The following is a 24,845-nucleotide window of genomic DNA, read 5'->3' as shown; positions in this document are numbered from 1 at the left end:
TTAAAAGGGAAAATTTAAACATAGACACAGACAGAGAGAAGACTATGTGAAGAGACACAGATTATGTGAAGATGAAGGCAGAGCCTGGAGCTGTGCTGCCACAAGCCAAAGATTGCCAGCACCCACCAGAAGCTAGGAGAGAAGCATGGAGCAGATTCTCTTTTGGAGTCTTCAGGAGGACCCAACCCTGCCAACACCTAAAAGTTGGACTTCCAGTCTCCAGAACTGTGAGAAAACAAACTTCCGTTGGCTAAGTCACCCAGTCTGTGGTACTTTGTCATGGCAGCCCTAGGAAACTAATACACAAGGTATGTAGATGAAAATTTGGACACAGACCTGGCGCAGTGGTTCATGCCTATAATCCCAGCACTTTGGGAGGCCAAGGTGGGAGAATTGCTTGAGCCCAGGAGTTCAAGACCAGTCTAGGCAACATGGTTAAGTTTTGTATTTTTAGTAGAGATGGGGTTAAAAACAGTTAGCCAGGTGTGGTGCTGCATGCCTGTGGTCCCAGATACTCAGGAGGCTGAGGTGGAAAGATCAATTGGACTCAGGAGATTAAGAATAGAGTTAGCCATGATCATGCCACTGTACTCCAGCCTAGGCAACAGAGTGACACTCTGTCTCAAACAAAAGGAAAGAAAAGAAAAAAATTTGACATGTATTAATAGTGGCACAACCAACATGCTAATAAACTTATTCTCAGAACTCATACTGGATTCCACACAGGTGTCTTCAAAATCCCAGCAGCAATCGCCTCGGTCTTTACATGCCACATCACACCGGCAGTTCTCCAGTCCTCTAAATGATGCATCAAAGCACTTCTTCCTGCAGCTGCCTGCAAAGTAAAGGAAATAGGGCCCCAACATTTAGCAGCTATTCAATATCTCATACTTAAACAGTGGAAGCATATAGGAAGTACATGGCACAGACTACGACAGACAACTAGATGATTTTTATGGTGCTACAAGATCTACCAGTGCAATGTAATAAATAATGACACTGATATGTCCAGGCGCCATGGCTCACACCTGTAATACCAACACTTTGTGAGGCCAGGGCGGGAGAATCACTTGAGGTCAGGAGTTTGAGACCAGTCTGGCTAACATGGCAAAACCCCATGTCTACTAAAAATACAAAAGTTAACCAGGCATGGTGGTGCACACCTGTGGTCCTAGCTACTTGGGAGGCTGAGGCAGGAGAATTGCTTGAACTCGGGAGGCAGAGGTTGCAGTTAGCTGAGATTGTGCCACTGCACTCTAGCCTGGGCGACAAAGCAAGACTCTGCCTTAATAATAATAATAATAAGAAGAAGAAGAAGAAGAATAATGTGTTCAAGAAGTACATGGGAGCACATGGGGTGGGACAAAAACTAGCAAGGGGATTCAAGGACACCATTGAGTCTTGAGAAAGGGTCAAGATTTTAAAAATCAGTGAAGCTAAGGAAGGCATATTTGGAGAATAGCAGATGGGTTATGATGGCTAAGGGGTAGAGTTCAAAGGTAGAGGTGGACTAGAGTGAGGAAAGGTGCATATGCCATACTAAGAGGCTTGAAGCCCAATCTTTGGTAACGGTAAGTCATTAAAGAGTAAGCAGAGAGTAATGAATTAGATCTGTGTTTTAGAAAGCCACTCTGGAAAATAGGTGAGTAGGGTAGGGATGGAAACTCTTGAACTAAGCAAGGAATTTTAACCCAAACCAAAAATGATAAGGGCCTGAAGGAAAATAGTAGCAGTAGACATAAGGAAGATGTAAATAGAGATAAGAGAAATTAAAGTGCAATTAGTTTGAGTTCAGGTTTATATAAAGAGTGAAGAAGAGGAATGAGCCAAGGATGACTTCCAAAATGTAAGGCTAAGGCACTGAGAAAAGGGAAGTTCAGTTTTCCAGATATCTAAGCAAATACATATTTAGGAGGGGATCTGAATATTTGAGTCTGAAACTCAGGAAAGAGAGGCATAAACTAAGGATACTGACTTGGAGTCATCAGCATATTAGCAATAAGAAGCAATGGCAATTCTGTAGTTCTCACTGTGCAAGGAGTGTGTGCGCCCAGCTAAATATCATTTCTCCTTGCTAGGGATTCCCATTGAAAATTATCTATAATTCCCTATGATACTTGCTTTCTACTTTGCATTCTAAAGGAGTTGTTTGAAGGCAAGGAGGGTACAATAGTATGTGTGGGAAAGTTCAACTATGCACAACTTGTTTCTCTCCCTTGAAAACCACTGCATAATTTTAAATTAATTTATTTACTTATTTATTCTATGAATATTTATTTTAGCATCATTATGTTTCAGGCACTGTGCTGGTAATTGCAGATTAAGTGATAAATAATGCAGATATAATTGTAGAGACTTTATATAATAAAAAATTTTAAGTGGTAACTGCAAAGTAACAGTGAATAACACACAGTAATGGGACAACTGGCTAGCTATATAGGGTAAGGAATCTCTTGACATTCTTGCCTCACAACATATACGAAAAAATTTTAGGAGCTTATCAAAATAGAAATGTCTCAGGAGTTAAGCGGTTAAGGACAGTATTTTAGAATACTCATTTTCAAAATAGGCAAGAAAGGTTAAGGACAATGAGGACTAACATAACAGGCACTAAAAGTAATAATTCTCAGAGCATCAGATCTCCTGAATTCATCCTACTATAGTTTGACCCCAAAAAACATCAAACAGAAGACTTAGACGATTTTCAAAGTACTCTGTAAAAAGTTAGTGAACATAAGAAAAATATGATCATTTTTCACTAACAAATCAATGAGATATACAGTTATTGGTAGTATAAATTCACAAAATCTTTCAGGAAGGTTATTTTACAATATGAAACAAAAGCTGTAAAATGTGAATTTTAAGAAAAGAAAGATGCAGAAAGGCAGAAAGGCAAAAGGAGTACGTGAAAACACAAATACAAAGTTGCTGTTATAAAATTTCTATAAGAATATACAATAATGTGATGATAATCTTAGCTATTTCTGAGGAGGGAAACATGATAGCTATTATATGGCAGTGGAAGAAAACCTTTTAAATAAATAATGAGATTATATTACCCATGCAAAACTAATATTTGAAAAGTCTATCTACAAAGTGGAGAACATTTTCTTTAAAATATTTATCTCCAATATTATAAAACATTAAAAAAAATTTACCTTTTAGAAATACACAATGAAATGTTTATAGAAATGAAATAATGTCAAGTATTTGCTTCAAAATAATATGCAGAGGAGGTTATGGAGAAAGGTGTAAATAAAACAGGATTGGTCATGAATTCATAGAGTGGGGTGATGATACATAGACATTTATTAAATTAGTATTCCTACTTTTGTATGCTTAAAATTTTTTATTAATTAAAAAAATCTTTGTAGCCTTTGATTTCAGCAATTTCACTTCCAGACTTTATACTAAAGAAACATACAAAGATCTATGTTGAGAAATGTTCTCCATAGTGTTATACATAATTTCAAAAATATTTTAACAACTGAAACAGTCTTAATGTACATGAAAGAGAGGACTTACTAAATTATTATATCTACACAAAATAACATTATAAGCATTTCTGGATGCCAGTAGAAGTTATTTTAAAACATTATTGTTCACGGTTTTAATGATTTCGAGAAATGTTTATGTTATTATTGGAAAAAAGCGAACTACAAAATAGAATAAAGTTTTCTTTTTAAAAGTAGCTGGTTGAGACCTGGTGCAGTGTCTCATGCCTGTAATCCCAGCACTTTGGGAGGCCAAGGCAGGCAGATCACCTGGGCTCAGGAGTTTGAGACAAGCCTTGGCAAGATGATGAAACTCCGTCTCTACAAAGCATATAAAAATTAGCTGGGTGCAGTGGCACGTGCCTTTAGTCCTAGCTACTCGAGAGGCAAAAAAAAAAAAAAAAAGTAGCTGGTTGATAAAACTCATTTACCTCTTCCATCTCCTCAAATTCCACAAATCTTCACAAAAAGAAGAGGAAAATAGCTTACAAAAAGATATAAATACTCTAAATCAAGTAATAGAAGATAGAAGCAGAAAAAGAATTTTGAAAGACAGAAATCGCAGAATGAAGGAAGCAACAACTAGGTGCCTAAGAGGAAGGAGTCCTGGAAATTTAAAAAAAAAAAAAAAAAGCCAAGGGCTTTCCCTTAGGACCCTAGAAGGGAGGTCCCAGGGTGTCATTAGGTAAGAGAAGAGGTCATTAAGTAAGAGAAACAGGGGACACTAGGTAAGAGAAGAGGGGAACAGGCACAAGGCTAAATGTAGGAGAATTGGTAAAAGCTTGGATGTGAAGCAGTGACTACTCACCCTGCCTCCCACTCCAGACTAGGAAGCTCATAATCTGGCGGAATAAGGAGTGGCTTTCTTCACAGAGACAATAGACATAAAGGGGGGTAACTGTGATAAGAAAAAGCAACCCTTACTCTGAAAAGGAACAGATGGTCCCCAGACATTTGAGGATAGCAGGACAGCAACCTACGTGAAAGACAAACACCCAACAAACAACATCAGAGAAAAACTTGATTGAAAAGGAAATAATGCAGGGAGCAAAAGAGTTAAAATAACAACACACACACACACACACACACACACACACACAGAGTACTGAGATCCTCAGAAAATAGAGAAGATACTGTGTCAACAAAATAAGAGAACTATAATTTTTTTAAAAAGACCCCACATTCAGGGTGGTCTTGGAAGTAAAAATATGAGAGAAGTAAAGAAAAATTCAGTAGAGATATGGTAAGCAGAATTGTGGTCCACAAGAAGATTCCAAGTCCTAATTGCTGAGACTTCGAGTTTGTTGTCTTGTATAACCAAGAAACTGTGCAGTTATAACTAAGGCTGCTAATTAACTGATCTTAGAACAGGGAGGTAAGGCCTCAAAGTGAAAGAGGAAATGGAGCTTATGTTATTAAAGAAAACATATTATAAAATTTTCCAGAATTGAAGAGCATAAATTATTACATCATAGTTGTCCACCAAGTTTCCCAGGGCAAAACTCACACTAAAAGATCAACAGGATTAAGAGATGTTGAAAGCCTCCACAGAGAGATTATGAGCAACCAACAAAGGATCACTAATCAGAAATGTATTAAAATGCCAAATATATTAAAGGCAACACTGGATGCTATAAGACAGTAAAGCAATACCTTCAGATTTCTAGAAAAACAAATTATTTCCATCTTAGAATTCAATACCTAGCCAAACTGTCAAGTATTAGGTTAGAATGATATGTCTTTACATAGGCAAAGACTCAAGTTATCTCTTTCATGCATCCTATTTTAGAAAGCTATCAAGTTGTTCTTTAGCAAAATGAGAAAATGAAACAAGAAGAAAGAGATTTTAAAACCATGGGATCTAACACAATAGATGGGCTAATGGAAATCTCAACCATCCACCAGACCAAGAGAACAACCAACATGGATTAGAGCAACAGGACAGAGAAATAGAAACTAAAATGAAAGACTTTATTCCATACCCAACTTCACATTGCCAAAAATTAGAGAGCTGAATAATGGCAATGGCTGGTGGAGAGGTGAGGTAAAGGAAGGTAGGGTAGGCTGAAGCAGCCATTCTAGAAAGCAACCTGGGACTATATACCTGAGTTAAGAAGATAAAAACCCTAACTTCCTGAAACTTCATTCCTTGGTCTATGGCAAAGTACTTATCATACAGGTTTGTAAGGGAACCTGCAGTATTTATGTGGTGGTGAGGAACTAAAGCCAATTTGGGTATTCAGCACCAGGAGAGAGCATAGGTTGGTTGGCAAGTTGGGTACATGCCAAAAAGTAGCACACAGTAGAAGCATAAGAACAGATGTATGCATGACAATTCTGATGGGTCTCAAAAAGTGCTCAATGAAAAACTAGAAAAAAAATATGTAGATTTAGATATATCACAACCATTTGCATAGATGGTCTTTATGTTTTTTCATACGCTCTCCTCTTATGAAACCTTTCTGCACTTGGTTTCTAGAACACATTAGTCACCTGGCTTTCCTCTCACATTCCTGGCTACTCCTTCCTAGTCTTCTTTGCTTTTCCCCTTCACCTTCCCAGTTCTTTAAGGTTGTTCTATCCCAGTGTCATGGTTTAAATCCCACATATGTTGACAAGCACCACAGTATATGCCCAGGCAGGACTTCACCTCTAAAGCCAGCCTCATATGTCCAACTACATTCTTGACTTCTGCACTTGGACGTCCAATAGAATTAGCAAATTTAACAGGTCCAAAACTGAGCCCCTGATTTTTCTCCCCAAATCAGCTCCTTCTACAATCTGCCCCAACTCAATTATGGAAATTTATATTTCCAGATATTCATGCAAAAATTCTGGGGTCATTCTTGACCTCTCTTTCTTACTCCAAATCCAGTCTTTCAATAAAATCTATCTACCCCACCAAAATAGATCCAGAATCCAAATACTTCTTACCAGCTACAATGCTACTGCCCTGGTTTAAGACGTAAGGCTTGCCCAGATTATTGGAATAATCTCCTGATTGGTCTCTCTACTTTTGCTCTCACTCTACCATCTATTCATAACACAGTAGCCCTAGGGATTCTATTAAAAAGCAAACCAGAGCACATCATTCCTCTGCCCAAATCGTGCAATCAGTTCTTGTCACACTCAGAATGGAAGTTGAAGACCAGGGTTTGACATACTAACCTTTACTTGATCGGGCTCCTCTTTATTTAATAGGTCTCATTTTATGACCACCTCTCTGTAGTGTTTTTAGTTCTAGTTCATAGCCTCTTTATTATTCCTTAAAGGGAACATGCCAGGCAAGCTCCTGCCTTTGGTCTTTGCACTTCATAGTCCTTCTGACCTGGAATGTTTCTCCCCAACAGTCCCTACGTTTCTGTCTCACTTCCTTCAGTCATTACTCAAAAATTATTTCATACACACACACACACACACAAACATGACCCTGATTCCTTCTTTTGGGCTTTACTTATTTCTTAGCACTTTATCTTATTATATATATTTTTTTTATTTATATTTTTACTGTCTGTCTTGCATGCTAAAATATAAACTCCTGGAAGGATTTTGTCTCTTGTCTTCACCACTTTATCTCCAGTAATTGTAATAATACCAAGCATATAATGTTCAATCAAAAAAATGTGTAGTCATGACAGTAAATCTGTAAGAACATGCACAGATTTTAAAACTCACATTAGAAAAAAAATACATAATGTCTATGGAAGGTGAGTTAACTGGAGTGAAAAATGGTGAAAATGACTCAGGGTTGGGGTTTAGGAGAATAGATGCAGTGGAAAAATGAGTAGTAAACAGGATGACTATGTTAAGGATGCTGGCAAAAAGAGGCTGGAGTTAATTACCAATGCCCTGCTGGGTAGAAGGAAGAGAGTGCTGCCACATAGGGCTGATCAACTCAGATGAAAGGAAGAGGACAAGGAAAAATGACTCTGGGAAGCCAGCCAATGGGTGTACTAAAGTGAATGAAAGAGCTGGAACAAAAGGAGATTTTGTTCAGACATTAGATATGCCTTTTGCAATCAATTTATGTGATTTAGGGGGTAAAATAGCCAAGAAATGATGCCCATTTGTGTGTACTAACGTCAAAACAATACCACTGAAATGGCCTGTCAACATTTCTTTGATCAAGGAATGGCACCATGGCCCAGAAACACAACAGCCAAGTGACCAAGGGAAGATAGTAATCTTCCAGCAATTATTCAACTTTTCAGTTCTACTGTGCTCCTAGGTCATATTAGGGAAACTGAGTATTTCTCAAGTAGATACATGACTGGAAAATTGCCAGTTAACCTTACTGAGGCTTCCTAATGCTGCAGCAATGAGACTTACTCCACTGGAGTCACACTAGAAGGTTTTAGTCAAATTTAAAAAGGGGTCCAGAGCTTTGTGCAGTGGCAGTATAGTAGCCAATGAGGTTTATTTGAGGCATGATTATTGCTCATAAAATTTTTAAGAAGACAAAAATGGGGTGAGGGTGCTGGGCACAGTGTCTCACACCAGCAATCCCAATGCTTCAAGAAGCCAAGGTGGGAGGATCATTTGCATTCAGGAGTTTGAGACCAGCCTGAACAACATAGTGAGACCCCATGTCTACACAAAAATAAAAAATTAACCAGGTGTGGTAGTGCATGCCTGTATACCAGGGACTTGAGGGGCCGAGGTGGGAGGATCACTTGAGCCCAGGAGATCGAGGCTGTGGTAAGCCGTGATCACGCCACTGCACTCAGCCTGAGCAACAAAGTGAGACCTTGTCTCAAAAAACAAACAACAGAAAGGGAGGGACGTGAATGATCTAGCAACTGGCCTTATACTTCACCTTAGTAAAAGTAATAAAATAATATGTAAAAAGATTATAGGTAATTCTTTTTATATTGTCATTTGTAAGTGGTGCATTTACTATTCATAATAATGAAATACAGCAAAAGGAATGTGAGGTATTTTTATATTTGGGGACATATTTCTCCTGTTTTTCTTTGCTTCTTATGAGAAACAAATTTTTTGAAGGTATTATTATGCACTACTTTTCAAAAATTTGGCACTGCCCAATCAAGAACCAAGAAATTTTAAAGGTAGAACAGCTCTAGCATGGTGTCAAGGCACAGGGTAGTGGCAGGAGGTCATGAGAATGAAGCAACAAAGACTTTAAAGACTAAGTGGCTAGATACTTTGTCATCAGATGTTGAAAATGACAGTGGGAGCGGAATGAAAAGCCTGTTATCCACTTACCAAAGTCCATTATAAAGATGAAGAAGGGCCGGGCATGGCGACTCACACCTGTAATCCCATCACTTTGGGAAGCTGAAGTGGTTGGATCACTTGAGCCCAGGAGTTCGAGACCAACCTAGGCAACATAGTGAAGCCCCATCTCTACCAAAACTGCAAAAATTAGCTGGGTGTGGTGGCACCCACCTGTGGTCCCAGCTACTTGGGAAGCTCAAGTATGGGAGGATCACCTGAGGGCAGGGAGGAGCTGCAGTGAGCCGAGATTGTGCCACTACACTCCAGCCTGAAAGGCAGAGTGAGACCCTGCCAAAAAAAAAAAAAAAAAGGGGGGTGGAGAAAGGTAAGAGAAAAACACACTGGAATGATAATGAATCTCAAATGAGCAGGGTGAAAAAGTAAAGTCCAGAAAGTACAGTGAGCAATGCCAACCACAGATGTGGGCTCCAGATAAGTAGAGTGCAGAGTGGGAGATGTCTAGGAGCAGAATGCTGCATGGAGGACAGAGGAGGCTTGGGATGGAAGATACATTTTAACGAATTAAGGCCCGAAGAGAGAAGAAATAAGGGAATGCTCAGAGAAAGGACTGAGGGGTATACCTTGTTTTTCCAGTTTCCTGAGTCCAAGCCCCAAGCCTAATCCAAGTGACATGATCACCAACAAAGCAAGAAGAACCTATTGCAAAAAAGAAAAAGTAGCTTTTATAATGTTTTAAAAAATTACACAGATACAAATAACCACCCTTTCTCAGTATTCTCTCTAAGTACCTGCAGCATGCTAGTTATGCCAGATACAACATCCAACAATGATCTAGTATCTGGCCTAACTAGAGGTATAGTATTTTATTTAATGCTTGAAAATAAGAAAGAATATTTTGGAAGAATTTAAAGATACCAATTATTACAGATCTTCAAATTCAAACACATTTACCATTCAAATGCAATGAACTTACTGCAAATTGAGTTAAAGTTAAGAATTAAAACCATAAAACCATTTTTCTGGGCCATTTTTTTTAAACCAGGCACCCATTTGTAGATCATTTATTGAAAATAATTCCAGAACTATTAAATCCTTAACTGCCTCATTCTAAGGGAGCAGGGCTTTTTTTTTTCTACTCTATCACAGGATGATGATAATATTTAACATGCATAAAAATATATTGTCCAAATAGTTAACTGGCAAATGATCTGCTTTGGTCTTCCACTCATACAAACCAGTTAGGTAATTTGGAAACTGCCTGACCAAAGATTGTTTGTGTCATTCATTATCACTCTGTTGACAAAGCCCTTTGGTGTAACGAACTTCATGCTATGATTAGATTAAACTCTGATACAATTAAAGAGAATTCTTCTAGCTGCCCTCTTTGATCTTACATGAAGTCCAGAGATAAGTATGCTGGATGACAGGGCCTGAATACTGTGTGTTGTCATGAAGAATGGCAAAAGGACACACAATCAAATTACTTAGGAAAGTATTTTACAATAACCTTTGTTATAGTTTCAGACACACACACACAAAACTTTCACAAAAGAAAAAATCAGATTTTGCTTAAGTAATTAAGAACTACACGATTTTTTTTTTTTTTTTTTTTTTTGTTCTAATTATTTTATTTTTTTTTTTTTTTTTTTTTTTTTTTTTTTTTTGAGGGTTGATTTCATTCTGAAAGTCAACTGGAAAATTAACACATCTAATGTTTACAATGGAAGTGAGTTCAACCATTGGGGAAGCTATGTTAAAATACTAAGAAAACAATTCTTACGTGAAGTCTCAAAGTTAGCCCAAGGGTCAGTGACCTTTCAGTATGTATTCATTCAGTGGAGAGGATGGAGGGAAAAAAATGAACATAGATATTTACTAAATAACACCATTAGCAGTTCATCCCTTGTCATGGTGCTTAGAAGACACAGGCGACTGAAACTAGAGTTACTACAAAAGAGAAAAACAACATTGGGGAACTCCTTCTGCTAAACCCCACACGTCATAGACTTACAAATTAACATATTTTGGTTTACACCTTATCTTTGGTACTTTGGCCTTTCGAACTTGCTAGAAAAATCAACAACATCTAGCTGTTCTTAAGATTCTTTAAAACTGCACAATGTTTAATGTTAGAATCTGTTTCTTCATGATTTTGTATTTGTTCCATATATTTGTGGCTTGTTTTCTACATTATTCTGTGAGCTCCTTGAGACTAAAAGGCTTATTTATTATTATTATTATTATTATGATTTAGAGTTGGAGGTCTCACTATGTTGACCAGGCTGGTGTGGAACTCCTGGCCTCAAGCGATCCTCTTATCTTGGCCTCCTAAAGTGCTGGGATTATAGGCACTAGCCACTGTGCTGTGCCTAAGAAGTCTATTTTTAAGCCTTTATAATCGTTTACTATAAATATGTAATTCCAAAAAAGCTTCATGATATTGGGGTGCACATATATCTAAAATGATGTTACGTGGTGAACAAAGTGGGGAGAATACTCTGAATGTCAAAAACCACTGAGAACACATCATTTGGCTTTAACTGGGCTAAACAAAGAGTGCTAGAAACACAGCAGATACCGTCAAAATGTTTAAATGAAACTTTAGTAAAAGTTTGAAGACATCAGGGTACTTTTGAAACGATAATTTAAAAATATTGAACTTCATTATACACTCAAAAACCACTAGCAAGATACAAAGAAGGGAAATTAATGATGCACAAATTTTGCTGTGGAAGATTTTATAATGTCCTGAATTGATAAGCTAGGATAAATATAATAAACATGCTTAAAGTCCCAGCTACTCAGAAGGCTGAGATGGGAAGATCATTTGAGCCCAAGTTGGAGCCCGAGTTGCTACAGTGAGCTATGAACATGCCACTGTCTTCCAGCCTGGGCAACAGAGAAAGAATGTGTCTCCAAAAAAAACAAAACAAAACAAACAAACAAACAAAATATATATATTAGCATAACAGCTGTAAAGAATACTCTGAAATTGAAATTCCCAGAAGGATAAAGAATAAATGGAATATATTCAGGATTTATTTTGTTACTGGGCTTAATACTTACACACATTATTTTACGTTGTTTTATTTACTTCTTGAAACAATTCTGGAGAGACAGAGAATAGTGGTGACCTTAAAGTGTGGGATACAGGGAAAAACTGCAGCAAGATAGGTGTGAAAAAATAATGCAATTAGTTTTGGTATGAGGTACTGAGTCAGGAGTCAGGAAGCAGGCATTTGAAACAGGCTAGTGCACTGGGGCACACGCATAGTCCCCAGCTACGCAAGAGGCTGAGTGGGAGGATCGCTTGAGCCCAGGGTTCAGGAACAGCCTGGGCAACATAGCGAGATCCAGTCTCTAAAAATATACATATTAACAAAATAATAGCATATTTTAAAAAAAGAAATTGTGTGACAGATACTGGGCAAAAAGTTGGAGCTAGTGGATTACTTGGAATTCTTGGCTGGGGATATGACTCTTAAAACCACTAGAGTCCAGGTGCAGTGGTTCATTCCTTTAGTCCCAGCACTTTGGGAGGCCAAGGTAGGTGGATCACTTGATCCAGAAGTTTGAGACCAGCCTGGGAAACATGGTGAAACCCAGTCTCCACAAAAAAAAAAAAAAAAAGAAAAAAGAAAAAAAGAAAAGAAAAGAAAAGAAAAGAAAAAGAAAACTCACAAAAACTTAGCTGAGCCTTGTAGCATGTACTCAGGAGGCTGAGGCAGGAGGATCACCTGAGCTGGGAAACAGAAGTTGCAGTGAATTGCGATCCCAACGGAGGGAGACCTTATCTCAAAAATAAAATTAAAATTAAAAAGACTATTAGAGAACATGAGATTTCTTAAGAGATCTTAGATAGGGTTTAGTGAAGCTTGTGTTGTAATTTTCATGAGAATAGAGAAATTGTTGGAGAATGCAGAAAAAGAAAAAGTCACAAAAATGAAAATGTCAGTGTCATGGTGGAAGAAGCAAGGGGAGAGAATAAGTCAGAATGAGAAAGTACCAGGCAGTTATTGTTGTTATGAACATTCAAGTGGACAAAGGATGAGGAGGACTGACTTTTGAGTCGGGGACTTAGTACAGGAGAAACAAAGCTGGAGCACGAAGGAATGGTTGGGGGCTGAGAAAACTGAAGCAATGAAATGAGCTCTCTTTTCCCCAAAAGTTTGATGGTGAAGGGAAAAGAGAGAGTAATAAAATCAAGGAAATGGATAAGCATATTTCTGGAGTAAAAAGAAAAAGAAAAAAAATTTTAAATTAAGAAAAATAAAGAAAAAAGAAAAAATCAAGGAAATTTTTTTGGGGGGCTGAGGAGTGGTGGCAGGAGATCTTACCACATAAAAGGACAAGAAAGAGAAAATAGACAAAAGAGACTATCTCTAGGAGTGAAGTAAAACAGGATAAAATTGTTGGTTCAGTAAATAATAGGACATGATTATTTTAATTTTTCACTTTCTTGTCTTAAAATACTCATGCCATAAAAAAGTGATTGAGAGGTAGTTATAATCATGCAAAAAATCAGTATCACAAAGCATTCTGTCATGGATTCCAACTTCTGAGATTAATGAAATGTTACCTTGTTGTTACTCAAATTTCTTGTAAAATATGATTTAAGATATTAATTTGCATTAGAGTTTTCGTAAGGGATAATACTTAATACAGTTACTTAAAAGTTTACATTTTAATAGCAACACAAAGCAATGTAAATGGGAAATCATACTTTTAACATTTGTCACAAAACTGGAAAGACTAAAAATAAGAATTGTACTTACAATGCAAGCTATTTTATATTTCTTAAGAGTGTTCTTCTTAACAGGTTGTTCTGTTGCTAAAGTCAACATAGATTCCATTATCCTGGTAGCTGCATAGACCTGTTTTATCAGAATGCGGTAGTGCTCCTTCTTTCGTCTAGTCTGGCAAAGATAAACTGTATGAGTTACATAGCTGTGCTTGACTTTTAACTGTTTAGGAACATCACGGCTCTTCAGTGATTGGGCAATCTGGAGAGAGGAAAAATGTAATAACAATAGTGTGAAAAGATTCAAGTTCATTTCTAGTATATTGCAGACAACTGCTCCTTTTTTCCTTATAACTTTTACTAAATACTAGTCAAGACATATATAACAAGAATAATGCAATCATCAAATTTTAATACAATCTGATCTTCTGTTTTCTTTAAAAATAACCCCAAACAAAAAGCCTTGTCACAGAAATTTTAGACTTTCCGGTTTTCTATAAACTTCATAGCAGTTGAAAATCAATATAGCAAAACGTGCTTTGACTATAGTAGAAATTCTGAAACCCTACTGAACCAATATAAAGTACATAGCTCTGTGATAATTATGCCTTGCTTTTTACAGTGTTCACAATTTGACAAGTTTGTATACACATTAGCTCAAGTCAAACTTAACAATATCCCTTATAAACATTTTATTCTTGTTTTTAGGTGAGCACATTAAGGCTCTGATTATTTAAATTATTATATATGACTTATTGCTCAAAGTTACTTATTTACTAGGTGCCAGAACTAGAACTGATACCCAAGACTTCTAACTCCCCAAATCCAAGCAATTTTCACTAATCAATTTAAATTCACTATTTTCTTGTTTATCTAGACTGGTGCATCCTAGCAAGTGTACTCCATGCTGAAAAGGGGTTACAGTTTTGTGATGAAAGAAGCTAAATTAGTAATTGTGTTGGCCAAAGAGAATTTTAGCAAATAGTGGATGCTAAGCTCTTCTACTTTCAGTGACCCTAAGGCAGTCATTCTCAAAGTGTGATTCCATGGAACATGAGTTCTATGATAACCCCCTTGATTAAATAAAGCTTGAGTACTCTTCTCTAATGAAAAGATTATCAGAATCCTGTAGACTGCAGTACACCCTTTGGAAAACACTACTCTAACTAAACTCTTCCAACCCTAAAAGCAGTGAGAAAAAAAAATATGAAAAGAACGCATTCCAATATAAATACAATGACTGCGTCACTACTCTAACTAAACATGTCTGAAACATGGGATTTACACACTAGTTCTGAAAATCATGGCGAAGAGGATTGCTTGAGTCCAGGAATTTGAGACCAGCCGGGGCAACATAGGGAGAATCTGTCTCTACAACAACAACAACAAAAATTAGCCAGGCATGGTGGCGCATGCCAATAGTCCCAGCTACTGGGGAGGCTGAGGTGTGAGGATCCCTTGAGGCCAGAGTTTGAGGCTGCAGTGAGCCATGACAGATACACAAACAAGCAGAGACAGATTTCAGACAAAGACAAGAGGGGGGTGGGTACACTCAGGCAGAACAGATTCAAAACCCACTCAAAACTGATCTTAACCAAATGCAAAGTGGATATATAAGCGAGCCCTATTGGCAGTACCAGGCAAACGGCTTAACAAACCCAGATAGAAAAATAATAGGCTCCTGGTATACAATCTGGTTTTACCCTTTGAGCGTGTCCACCCTGATCTCTGTTATTCCGGGTAGGGAGAGGGACGTGTGGTTTTGCGCATGGGATAGCCCTCAGGAGAGTCCCCAGGAAAACCTCACCCGGCAGCTGCTGGGAATCTCCTGACGACTGTCTTGTCACAAGGAGTGTGAGTATTCCTTCATTATCTTCTCATGCTTCAAGGCCAGGGAAGACCTGGGCAAGAATCTTGGTGGGCCTTTGTTACTCATTCCAGCTTTTGTGTAAGGGCAGTGGCTCTCTCAGTCTTTAATATTTAACCTAACCATTCAGTCAGTGCCGAAACAGTTGTTATGGAGGCCTGCCTGTTTGTGAGACCCGGCCTGTCACATGATCATGCCACTGAACTCCAGCCTGAGAGACAGAGTGAAGCCCTGTAACAAAAAATAAAAAATAGCCAGTTGTGGTGGCTCACACCTGTAATCCCAACACGTTGGGTGTCTGAGGCGGGAGGATTGCTTGAATCCAGGAATTGGAGACCAACCTGGGCAACAAGGCAAAATCCCGTCTCTATTAAAAATTCAAAAAATTGGCCAGGTGTGGTGGCACATGCTTATAGTACCAGCTACTCAGGAGGCTGAGGTGGGATGATCACTTGAGGCCAGGAAATCGAGATGATGCCACTACACTCCAGCCTGGGCAACAAGAGTGAGACCCTGTCTCAAAAATATAAAAAAATGAAAAAATAAAAATAAATAAAAAATAAATCGGCAGCACGAGAGCCACTTTTCCTTTCTGACATTATGGGTTTGTGCTCGTCTTTTCCATCACTCCCTTGATTCAGTATACCCCCTACTTCACCAATTCCACCTATATCCCTAACCAGCAAAAGCATCAGCATTCGTTGTTGATACAGAAGGAATTCATTTTAGAACTAGAAGATGCCATAAAGACAACCAAATCCAGGTTCTTGCAGATTTCTTTCCGGGAACCACATGGAGTATCATGTGTTTAAAAATCATAATAAAAAAAATTTGAATAATGTGGGCACCTGACTCTCCACACTGGATGAACTTAGAAGTACTCAGAGAAGTTTGGGGGTTTTTTTTCTTTCTTTTTAATTTTTTATTTTTCTAATTCTGAAGCCCAGGCTCCACTTCAGTTTAATGATCTTATGTAGTTTTGACTAAGGCAGCAGTATTTTTAAAATATCCCAGCCGGGCATGGTGGCTCACACCTGTAATCCTAGCACTTTGGAAGGCTGAGACGGGAGGATCACCTGGGTCAGGAGTTCAAGACCAGCCTTGCCAACATGGTGAAAACCGATGTCTGCTAAAAATACAAAAATTAGCCATGCATGGTGGCTCACACCTGTAACCCCAGCACTTTAGAAGGCTGAGACAGGCAGATCACATGAAGTCAGGAGTTCGAGACCAGCCTGGCCAAAATGGAAACCCCATCTCTACTAAAAATACAAAAATTAGCCAGGCCCATGGTGGCACGTGCCTCTAATCCCAGGTACTTGGGAGGCTGAAGCTTGAGAATCGCTGGCACCTGGGAAGCGGAGGTTGCGGTGATCCAAGATCATGCCACTGCATTCCAGCCTGGGCAACAGAGTGAGACTGTCTCAAAATAAATAAATAAACAAACAAACAAATAAATAAATATCCCTCTTAGTGATTTGATATGTAGCTCAGGGCAGTCTAAACACTTTACATTCAAATTCTTTTCTGCAAACATTTTGTCATTATTCTCATTAGATGTTCAGATTTTACAGATAAGGTCAGAGGACCACCAAAGGGACTTGGTCACTTATGTACGATTCTTTTAGTTAGTGATATCTCGGAAGTGAAATGCCACCAGTTCCTTCTTCAGATTATTTTGCTGTTGAATCATACCTATTTTTTAAAAACAAAGACCAAACCTATGTCATAATTTGTCTCAAATTTAGGGGATTCCTAGGATCTGTGGCTTTTATCTAATCATTTGTTATGTGCCTTCCATTTTTATGGGTTTCTGGGTTCTGATTGCCTACTTGCACTCATGGCAGTGCGCTGACTCTACCTTACCTTCAGTTGCTAGGAATCCTACTTTTCCTTCCTGCTGTGATGATTAGTTGTGTGTGTCAACTTGGCTAGGCCACGGTATCCTGTTATTTAATCAAACACTAATCTAGGGTGATGTTGTGATGATATTTTGTAGATGTGGTAACAACTATAATTAATTGACTTTAAAAAAGGAAATTGTCTTCAATAATGTGAGTGCACTTCATCCAATCAGCTGAAGTCCTTACAAGCAAAAACAGGCTTACCAGAGAAAAAATTCATTCCCAAAACAGCAGCATTAGCCTGAGTTGCCAGTCTGCCAGCCTGCCCTATCTTACAGATTTTGGACATTCCCCACTGCCACAATCAGGTGAGCTTGGGTTTCAGAATTAGAAAAATTAAAAATTAGTGTGGTATACCCTCAACTTCACCAATTCCATCTATAGGCCTAACCAGTGAAAGCATCAGCATTAGTTGCTGAGCTTAACCTGGTTCTTTCAATCTAGGCTAAAGTCCAACGCACTATCCATTGCACCACAGAGCTTGCTCTTAACCTGGTTCTGACACTCCAGTTGCCCTTTCAGATGCTTCTTCCTGGTATTCTCCAAAATGTAACTTGATTCTATGCCAGTTTTGTACACCAAGTATACTAGTCCATTTTCACAGTGCTATAAAGAACTACCTGCGACTGGGTAATTTATAAAGAAAAGAGCTTTACTTGACTCACAGTTCCGTATGGCTGGGAAGGCCTCAGGCAACTTATAATCATGGTGGAAAGCAAAGGAGAAGTAAGAACCTTCTTTACATGGTGGCAGGAGAAAGAAGAGAATGTGTGCATAGGAGGTACTGTCAAACACTTATAAAACCATCAGATCTCATGAAAATTGACTATCATGAGAACAGCATGGGGGACACCACCCCCAGAATCCAATCACTTCCCTCCCTCAACATGTGGAGATTACAATTCAAGATTAGATTTTGGTGGGGACACAAAGCCTAACCATATCACCAAGGTACTACTGACTCTTACTCTGTATCTTTACTAAGTGATTCCTTATGTCCTACACTGCCAGAATTTCACTTCTCTCTTCCTTCATCCTCATCCCTCATCCCTTTTCTTTTTATTTTTAATTAAAAAAAAATTGTGGATACATAGTAAGTGTATCCCCATCCTCTTTCAACCCTGAAAAACACACCAAAAAACTCCTAGATGGGGAAGTCAGGGGGCCTCTGATAAAGGCTTAGCTTGTAGGTGACTATCTCTGTTACAAATTAATTCATTCTGGACATTGAATTCTTCATTTTTCAGAATTATCAGAGATTATTAGATTATCTCTAAGTCACTAAATTTTGGATATGATAATAGGGACACATCCTAGTCCTTCAGGTCCTGAGATGAATAAACCTTAAGGAATCTACCTATGTATGATACAAGTAGGCATAGTGAAGATGGTTGGCATTGCCAAGTCGACAGCCACATTTTCAGCTATAACAATTCCTCTAACTGAACTCTAAACCCCAACCTCTTTTGAGTCTTTCAAGTTCTAGAAACTTATTCCTGGCTGGATGCAGTGGCTCATACCTGTAATCCCAACACTTTGGGAGGCTGAGGCAGGAGGATCACTTAAGGCCAGTTTGAGATCCACCAGGGCAACATAGTAAGACCCTGTCTCTACAAAAAATGAAAAATAAAAAGTTATCCAGGAGTTATGGTGCATGCCTATAGTCCTAGCTACTCGGGAGGCTGAGGTGGGAGGATGTGGTCAGGATTGCTTGAGCCCAGGAGTTTGGGGCTGTAATGAGCTATGATGGCACCACTGCATTCCAGCATGAGCAGCAGAGTAAGACCACCATCTAAAATAAAAATAAAAAAAAAATAAAAAAAATAAAAAAAAACCTTAATCCTAATAGTTCACCTGATCAATGGACATAAGCCAAAACAACACCTTCCATGCAGCTTAGACTTTGGAATAGACTGCCTGTGTCACTTAGATCTGAACCTACACTTTCTAAGTTAACTGGACCTTGAAACCTTGCCTATTCTTTTCTTCTTTAACTTCAGAACAATCTGTACCTTCTTTTCTTTTCTTCTTCAACTTCAGAACAACCTGTACCTTCTTGGTTCCGAAAACTTTACTCTGAACATTTTAATGCTTAATGGCCCAGAACACTTGCATTCTGAGAGGCAGCTACCATTAAGTCACCCATCAATGTAAACCATAAACATTCCTCATGTTACAGAAGGTCCCAATGTCCACAGAATTCTGGCAACAAATGGGTTGTTGTTGTCTCAGAAAAGCCCTAGGGGCCTGCCAACATCTACTTCCTTAAGTCTCAGGAACCTGCCCTTCCTGGTTCCAGTGCTAGAGCTTGGGTGATAGGTGGACAAGCTAGACTGGGAGAGCCCAGAGAAACTAATCACACTGAGGAGGGTGGTGGAGGTGAGGCGGATGCTAAGCTCAGGTCCAACAGCAAAAGGAAGAAGGAGTCCACAAAGGAAGGGAGACTTCACATAATAACATAATGCCAGAGATAGATGGGCAGGTGACTAACTTCAGGGAGGGCCAGTCATGAGGAAAAAGCAGAAAAGCCTACAAGGAGATTGACAAGCACACAAAGCAATCAGAAAGCTAACCAGGTAGGCAGTTGGTACAGGAAGGACAGAAGCTAATCCTCAGCAAGTGGAGATCCAACATTGAAGCTGAATTGAGAACTGGCTGTCTTGGTGAGACTGATGTCAGCAGTGCCAAACCAGGTCTGAGAGGGAATGGTATACACTGGGAGACAAAGCAAACACCTCAGCAGGGAATAGAGAGTCCAGCTCTAGTCCTCCAAACAATGACTATGGCAAAGTAGAATCAATAGTCACAGTTTGATACCACTGTTTGCCAGTACCTATGTGTGTGAAAAGGTATTTTCTGACTAAATAAGTAAAAATCTCATTATTGATCAGCACAATGAACATCTATAATCAATTTGGAGACGAGGAACCTGATGTGATGACTCCTGTGGCGGAGCAATTGTTTCCTCCTGAATGATCAGCGTTCCTAAGGCTGTCTCTGGTTCCTGGGAGACTGTTTCTCTTACTTTGTCTCGAGGACAGACATCTTCTCTAATAGTGTTAGATTTCTAGGAGCCCTCTCTTGTTCATTTTGAAACTCAGAAATAATTTGATTTCCAAACATTTTCCAGGTTTTCATAGGCTCTTCTTATTTTTAGTGTACTCGTGAGGGCCTCATTTATGACTCAGATTCTAGAGATGTCTCCAGAAGAGACATTATAAAACAACCATGCTGCCTGGGCTCTCTGAGGTAGAGCTCAGTGTCACAGTGCTCCCACGGTGCCCGTCCATGAAGCAGAAGGTACAGGCCATGTCCTGTTTACATCTCTGAAACTTGGCATGAACCAAGTTATCTTCCCAAACCTTTAAACTCCTCTCTGCCATGTCGGCTCCGTGGTGGCAGGAACTAGGTCAGTTTGGGCTTGCAGTCTTGTTCTAGTGTCTAGCACAGTGGCCAACACCTAGAAGACATTCAATGAACACTTGCTGAAAAAATTTTGTAACAGTTTCAGAAATAACATTAGGAGTCTAAGCTACCACATACATAAATGTCCAGTGAACCCAATTGTTATAAATTATAATAACTTTACTAGGTATGACTCTTTAGGTGTTCCAAATCTTTCTCTACATCCAGCATTCCAGAAATAGCTATTACCTCAAAGGAAGTCTTGCCCATAAAATAAAGGCACTTCGGATGTTTTTATTCTACCCAAAGTAATGAATAATGACTGAGTACCACCAAGTATCAGACTTTATGCCAGGTGTTAAGAAATGCAGGCATGTTTAGTTTCTGTATCTACTCTAAAAAGCTTTAGTCAAGTTGAAGAAGTAGACATTTTAAATGGTAATCTAGTGTAATCTGTGCAATACTAGTGGTGCTAATAAAGTGCCAGGGGGAAAGAGGAAGAAATACACATTTTTCTACAGAAAGGGATTTAGAAAGATACCTATGTGAGTTTGATCAGACTGCTGTGAATAGCATACTATAAACTGGGGTGATTCGAGTCTGAGCAAACCATAATCTGAGAACTTGGGCTTCTTGTTTCATTTGGCTGCAAGACAGTTGGCAGCCAGTCAGTACTTTACCCACTTGTAAGAGATTAGATGTATCTTCCTTGATGATTCAGACCAACGTAAGGGGAAAGACCTGATGATACCAACTTTGGGGATTCTCCAAGAAACAACGCCCCCAGACCACACTATAATGATGCTTAAAGTTGATAAGCCCTGCCCAGTTGCTCAGAGTTTCCAGTTGGCTCTTTAGTCCCCCACTCTAAATCATGATAGGACAAGGATGGAACAAGAAGCCTGAATTATCAGCTTTCAGTTTGCTCAGACTCAAATTACCCCCCAGTTTATAGTATGCTATTCACAGCAGTGTAAGCAAACTCACGTAGGTATCTTTCTAAATCCCTTTCTGTAGAAAAATTTGTATTTCCTCCTTTTCCCCCTGGCACGTTATTAGCATCACTAGTATTGCACGTATTACACTATATTACAGTTTAAAATGTCTACTTCTTCAACTACACTAAAGCTCTTTAGAGTAGCTATATGGGCCCTAACCTGACTGGTGTCCTACTAGGAAGAGAAAATTAGGACACAGCCATGTACAAAGGAAAGACCACGTGAAGACACAAGGAGAAGGTCATCTACAAGCCAAGGACAGAGGGCTCTATAGAAAGTAACCCTACCAACCTCAACCTCAGACTTCTAGCCTCCAGAATTACAAGAAAAGAAATTTCTGTTGTTTAAGCCACCCAGTCTGACATTTTGTTATGGCAACCCTAGCAAACAATATAGGAAGCCTAACTCTTCAAGTTTTTCTCCAGCAGGGAATCTGAATTATTTCTTTTAAGCTTTTAGTAGCTATTGTGTGGGCAACGATGGTTGCATGTGCATGTTAAAGTTGTTAGAAAACTAAATTTATGCCAGGTCAGAGACTTGTATAACAAAACCACTAATGGGGACTCATCAGCTCATCACTTAGCAGCTACAAAGGAGGTAGTTCATGCTTAGCAGTTTGTGGCATTTCACAACCCTCAAAGAAGTGAAAGGCCCTTTGAATGTCTATGAGTCTCATCAACAATTTTCTTTTTGAGGTAAAGAAAGCTAATCATTGAAAAGGCATAACAGATGTTTTAGGGGTTGGTGATGACGGTGGCATATGAAGAAAAACACGTATTCTCAACAATATTGCCAATAGAATCCAGCAATACATTTAAAAGGATAATATATTATGACCAAGTAGCATTTATACCATAGAAGCAAAATTGGTTTGGCATTCAAAAGTCAGTCAATCACATTTGCACTGAGGTTATCATAGCTGAGAAGACACTGTCTCTGTGGCTTCAGCTCCTGGCTGCAGGCCGCTGATGGAGGTCCAGAAGGTCAGCTGCTCACAGACATCAGCTGCGGCTCCAGCATTTTCCGCAGGCTGCAGCCTCTGGGTTTCAAGCTTTTCATTTCCCAGTCTGCAAACGGGTTAGTCCCGAGCAGGAAGCAACTCCTTCTCCAGCCGGGAGGTGGCGGCCTGCGGTCGATGACGCCTCCGGGGTCCTTGGGCTCAAGGTTCCGTTTGGGGGCGCTCTCGTCCGGCTTCCGGGCTGCCCTTCTCCACAGACGGAACCGTCTGGCGGCGCCGCTGGTTTCTGCGGGGTTTGCAAACAGAGCGTACCGGGCCCTTCCGGTCTTGCGTACAGGTTCCTCCAGTTGGCTGGGCTGCGGAGGGAAGGCTCCCCGGTAAAGCACTGGGGGAGGGAAGCGACGTCGGAGAGCTACGGTTTCCTCCGGCGGTCTCCGACCCTCTGCCCCATATATTCCCAGAGCTCGGGTCTGACCCGGGCCTTACCGGGCACCCCGGAAAGGCGGGGGTAATAGTACAGATGGAGACGCAACTGCAGAGCATTTTCGAAGAGGTGGTGGTGAGTGCAGCTGCCAGCCATCCAGGACTACGGCTCGGGGACGGGTAGACGCGGGGGCAGCAGACCAAGGAAGCTGGCCTGGGCAACTTCGTCTCACGCTTCCCTTTTTATTCTCTTGTTTTGACATCGAGGTTGCGTGCGGGAGGTTTAGTGATTCTCAAACTGCTGTCAAATTCATTGTATCCTTTGAAATCGATACAGTGACAGGCCCGACAGGTATTGATAGTTTCAGAGCTGATTAAGGTGACTTGTCCTGTGTTACATTGTAATACTTGGCTAAGGGAGGCGCCTTTTAAAAATTAACATTGTTTACATTTTGTTTGTTTGTTTGTTTTTTTTTTTACAGAAAACGGAAGTTATAGAAGAGGCTTTTCCTGGGTGAGTGTATGCGTGGCGGATTTTTGTGTTTTCATGTGATTGTATCTGTCAGATTTTACTTAGTTTCGTGTTGGAAGGTTCTAAGATCCACTATTCTGATTGTAATTACCTTTTTAAAACGAATGACAAATAATGTAATTTTTATTTTTTTAGCATGTTTATGGATACTCCTGAAGATGAGAAGACAAAACTAATTAGCTGTTTGGGTGCCTTCAGACAGTTTTGGGGTGGTCTTTCTCAGGTGAGCACTTCATTTTTAATACATTCAGCTGATGATTTTTGCCCCCTTCTTTTTTTTTTTTTTTTTTTTCCTTTAACATTTACTTTGATGTTGCTCTTAAGATCTTCCTGAGAAGGAAGAAATAAAATTGTCATCATTTTTTATTCTGGCTTACGTTTGTTTTAATTTGTATATTTCGGTGGAAAACCTATGTTGAGAAGTCAAGTTGATGCTGCACAGTGTGCAACGTTAAAAAAAAGAAAAAAACTCCCCTATGTTAGATTAATTAAGATCATTTTCATCCTATTCGGATTTATTTGGTACACTTGAAAACAGATGTGTTAAGCTTTACTTGTCAAAGATACACATTCCATTTGTTTTACTTAATAAAGGAATTGGCACAGCATTGATACAAAGATGCTACAATAGGAATATCAAGATTCTATAATAACGATAGGAAGATATTATAGTAAAAATAGGAAACAAACTGTAAAAGTAACAAAGAACAGCTACCAGAAAATGTATCCATGAAAAAGACAAAATGTGTCATCCTCGAAGAGCTCACATTCCAGTAGTGCCTTACCTTCTCATGGTGTATTATGGGTAGGGAAATGAGAACTGTGTGTCAGCCACTGATGATAAGATTTGCCACTCCAGACATGGATCATATAATGCTAATACAGTCATGTTTTAACCTTTTGTTTAATTATTTTCTAATAGGTAATACATTCATATGGTTCAAAATGCACAGGTATAAAAAGGGTGGATCCAATAACTAGTCTCTTTCTCTTCTCTTACCTGTTCTTTTTTCTGTCTCTAGCCAATATCCTCAAGTTATGTTTTCTTCTAGAAGTATTTTATGCGTATAGAAACACTTTTATAGCATGATCATATACCATGTACACTGTTAATTAATTAGCACTTTTTTTCTCCTAATAATAATCTAAAGGTAATTCCCTATCAGTCCAAGAGTTACTTGTTCCTTCCTTTCTTACTTGTTTTTTATTTTTTTATTTTTTTAATTAATTAATTAATTATTATTATACTTTAAGTTCTAGGGTACATGTGCACAACGTGCAGGTTTGTTACATATGTATACTTGTGCCATGTTGGTGTGCTGCA

General features: G+C 39.1%; 2 protein-coding genes across 8 annotated transcripts in view; one reads left to right on the top strand and one right to left on the bottom strand.

Annotated features, from left to right (window-relative positions):
* The window catches only part of ENPP3 (ectonucleotide pyrophosphatase/phosphodiesterase 3), a 106,106-nt gene extending 83,389 nt beyond the window's left edge, over positions 1 to 22,717 (bottom strand). The window contains exons 1-4 of one of the 2 annotated variants that reach the window (XM_011998037.1): positions 22,506 to 22,717; positions 13,469 to 13,696; positions 9,314 to 9,389; positions 713 to 835 (exon numbers count right to left, since the gene is read on the bottom strand). In XM_011998037.1, the coding sequence (XP_011853427.1) occupies positions 713 to 835; positions 9,314 to 9,389; positions 13,469 to 13,546 (277 nt within the window). In that variant the 5' untranslated portion in view covers positions 13,547 to 13,696; positions 22,506 to 22,717. Of the gene's footprint in view, positions 1 to 712; positions 836 to 9,313; positions 9,390 to 13,468; positions 13,781 to 22,505 lie in introns of those variants that run through there. The other variant, XM_011998036.1, reaches the window with a different exon arrangement.
* Positions 22,718 to 22,899: 182 nt separating this feature from the next.
* Positions 22,900 to 24,845, top strand: part of MED23 (mediator complex subunit 23) — a 60,577-nt gene continuing 58,631 nt past the window's right edge. For all 6 annotated transcript variants that reach the window (XM_011998034.1, XM_011998032.1, XM_011998033.1 and 3 more), the window contains exons 1-3: positions 22,900 to 23,125; positions 23,472 to 23,503; positions 23,657 to 23,744. In XM_011998034.1, coding sequence (XP_011853424.1) covers positions 23,087 to 23,125; positions 23,472 to 23,503; positions 23,657 to 23,744 — 159 coding nt within the window. In that variant the 5' untranslated portion in view covers positions 22,900 to 23,086. The remainder of the gene's footprint in view (positions 23,126 to 23,471; positions 23,504 to 23,656; positions 23,745 to 24,845) is intronic.

This window comes from Mandrillus leucophaeus, unplaced genomic scaffold (assembly GCF_000951045.1).
Source record: "Mandrillus leucophaeus isolate KB7577 unplaced genomic scaffold, Mleu.le_1.0 Scaffold552, whole genome shotgun sequence".
In the NCBI taxonomy this organism is placed as follows: Eukaryota; Metazoa; Chordata; class Mammalia; order Primates; family Cercopithecidae; genus Mandrillus; species Mandrillus leucophaeus.
This window is presented reverse-complemented; position numbering and strand designations above follow the sequence as displayed.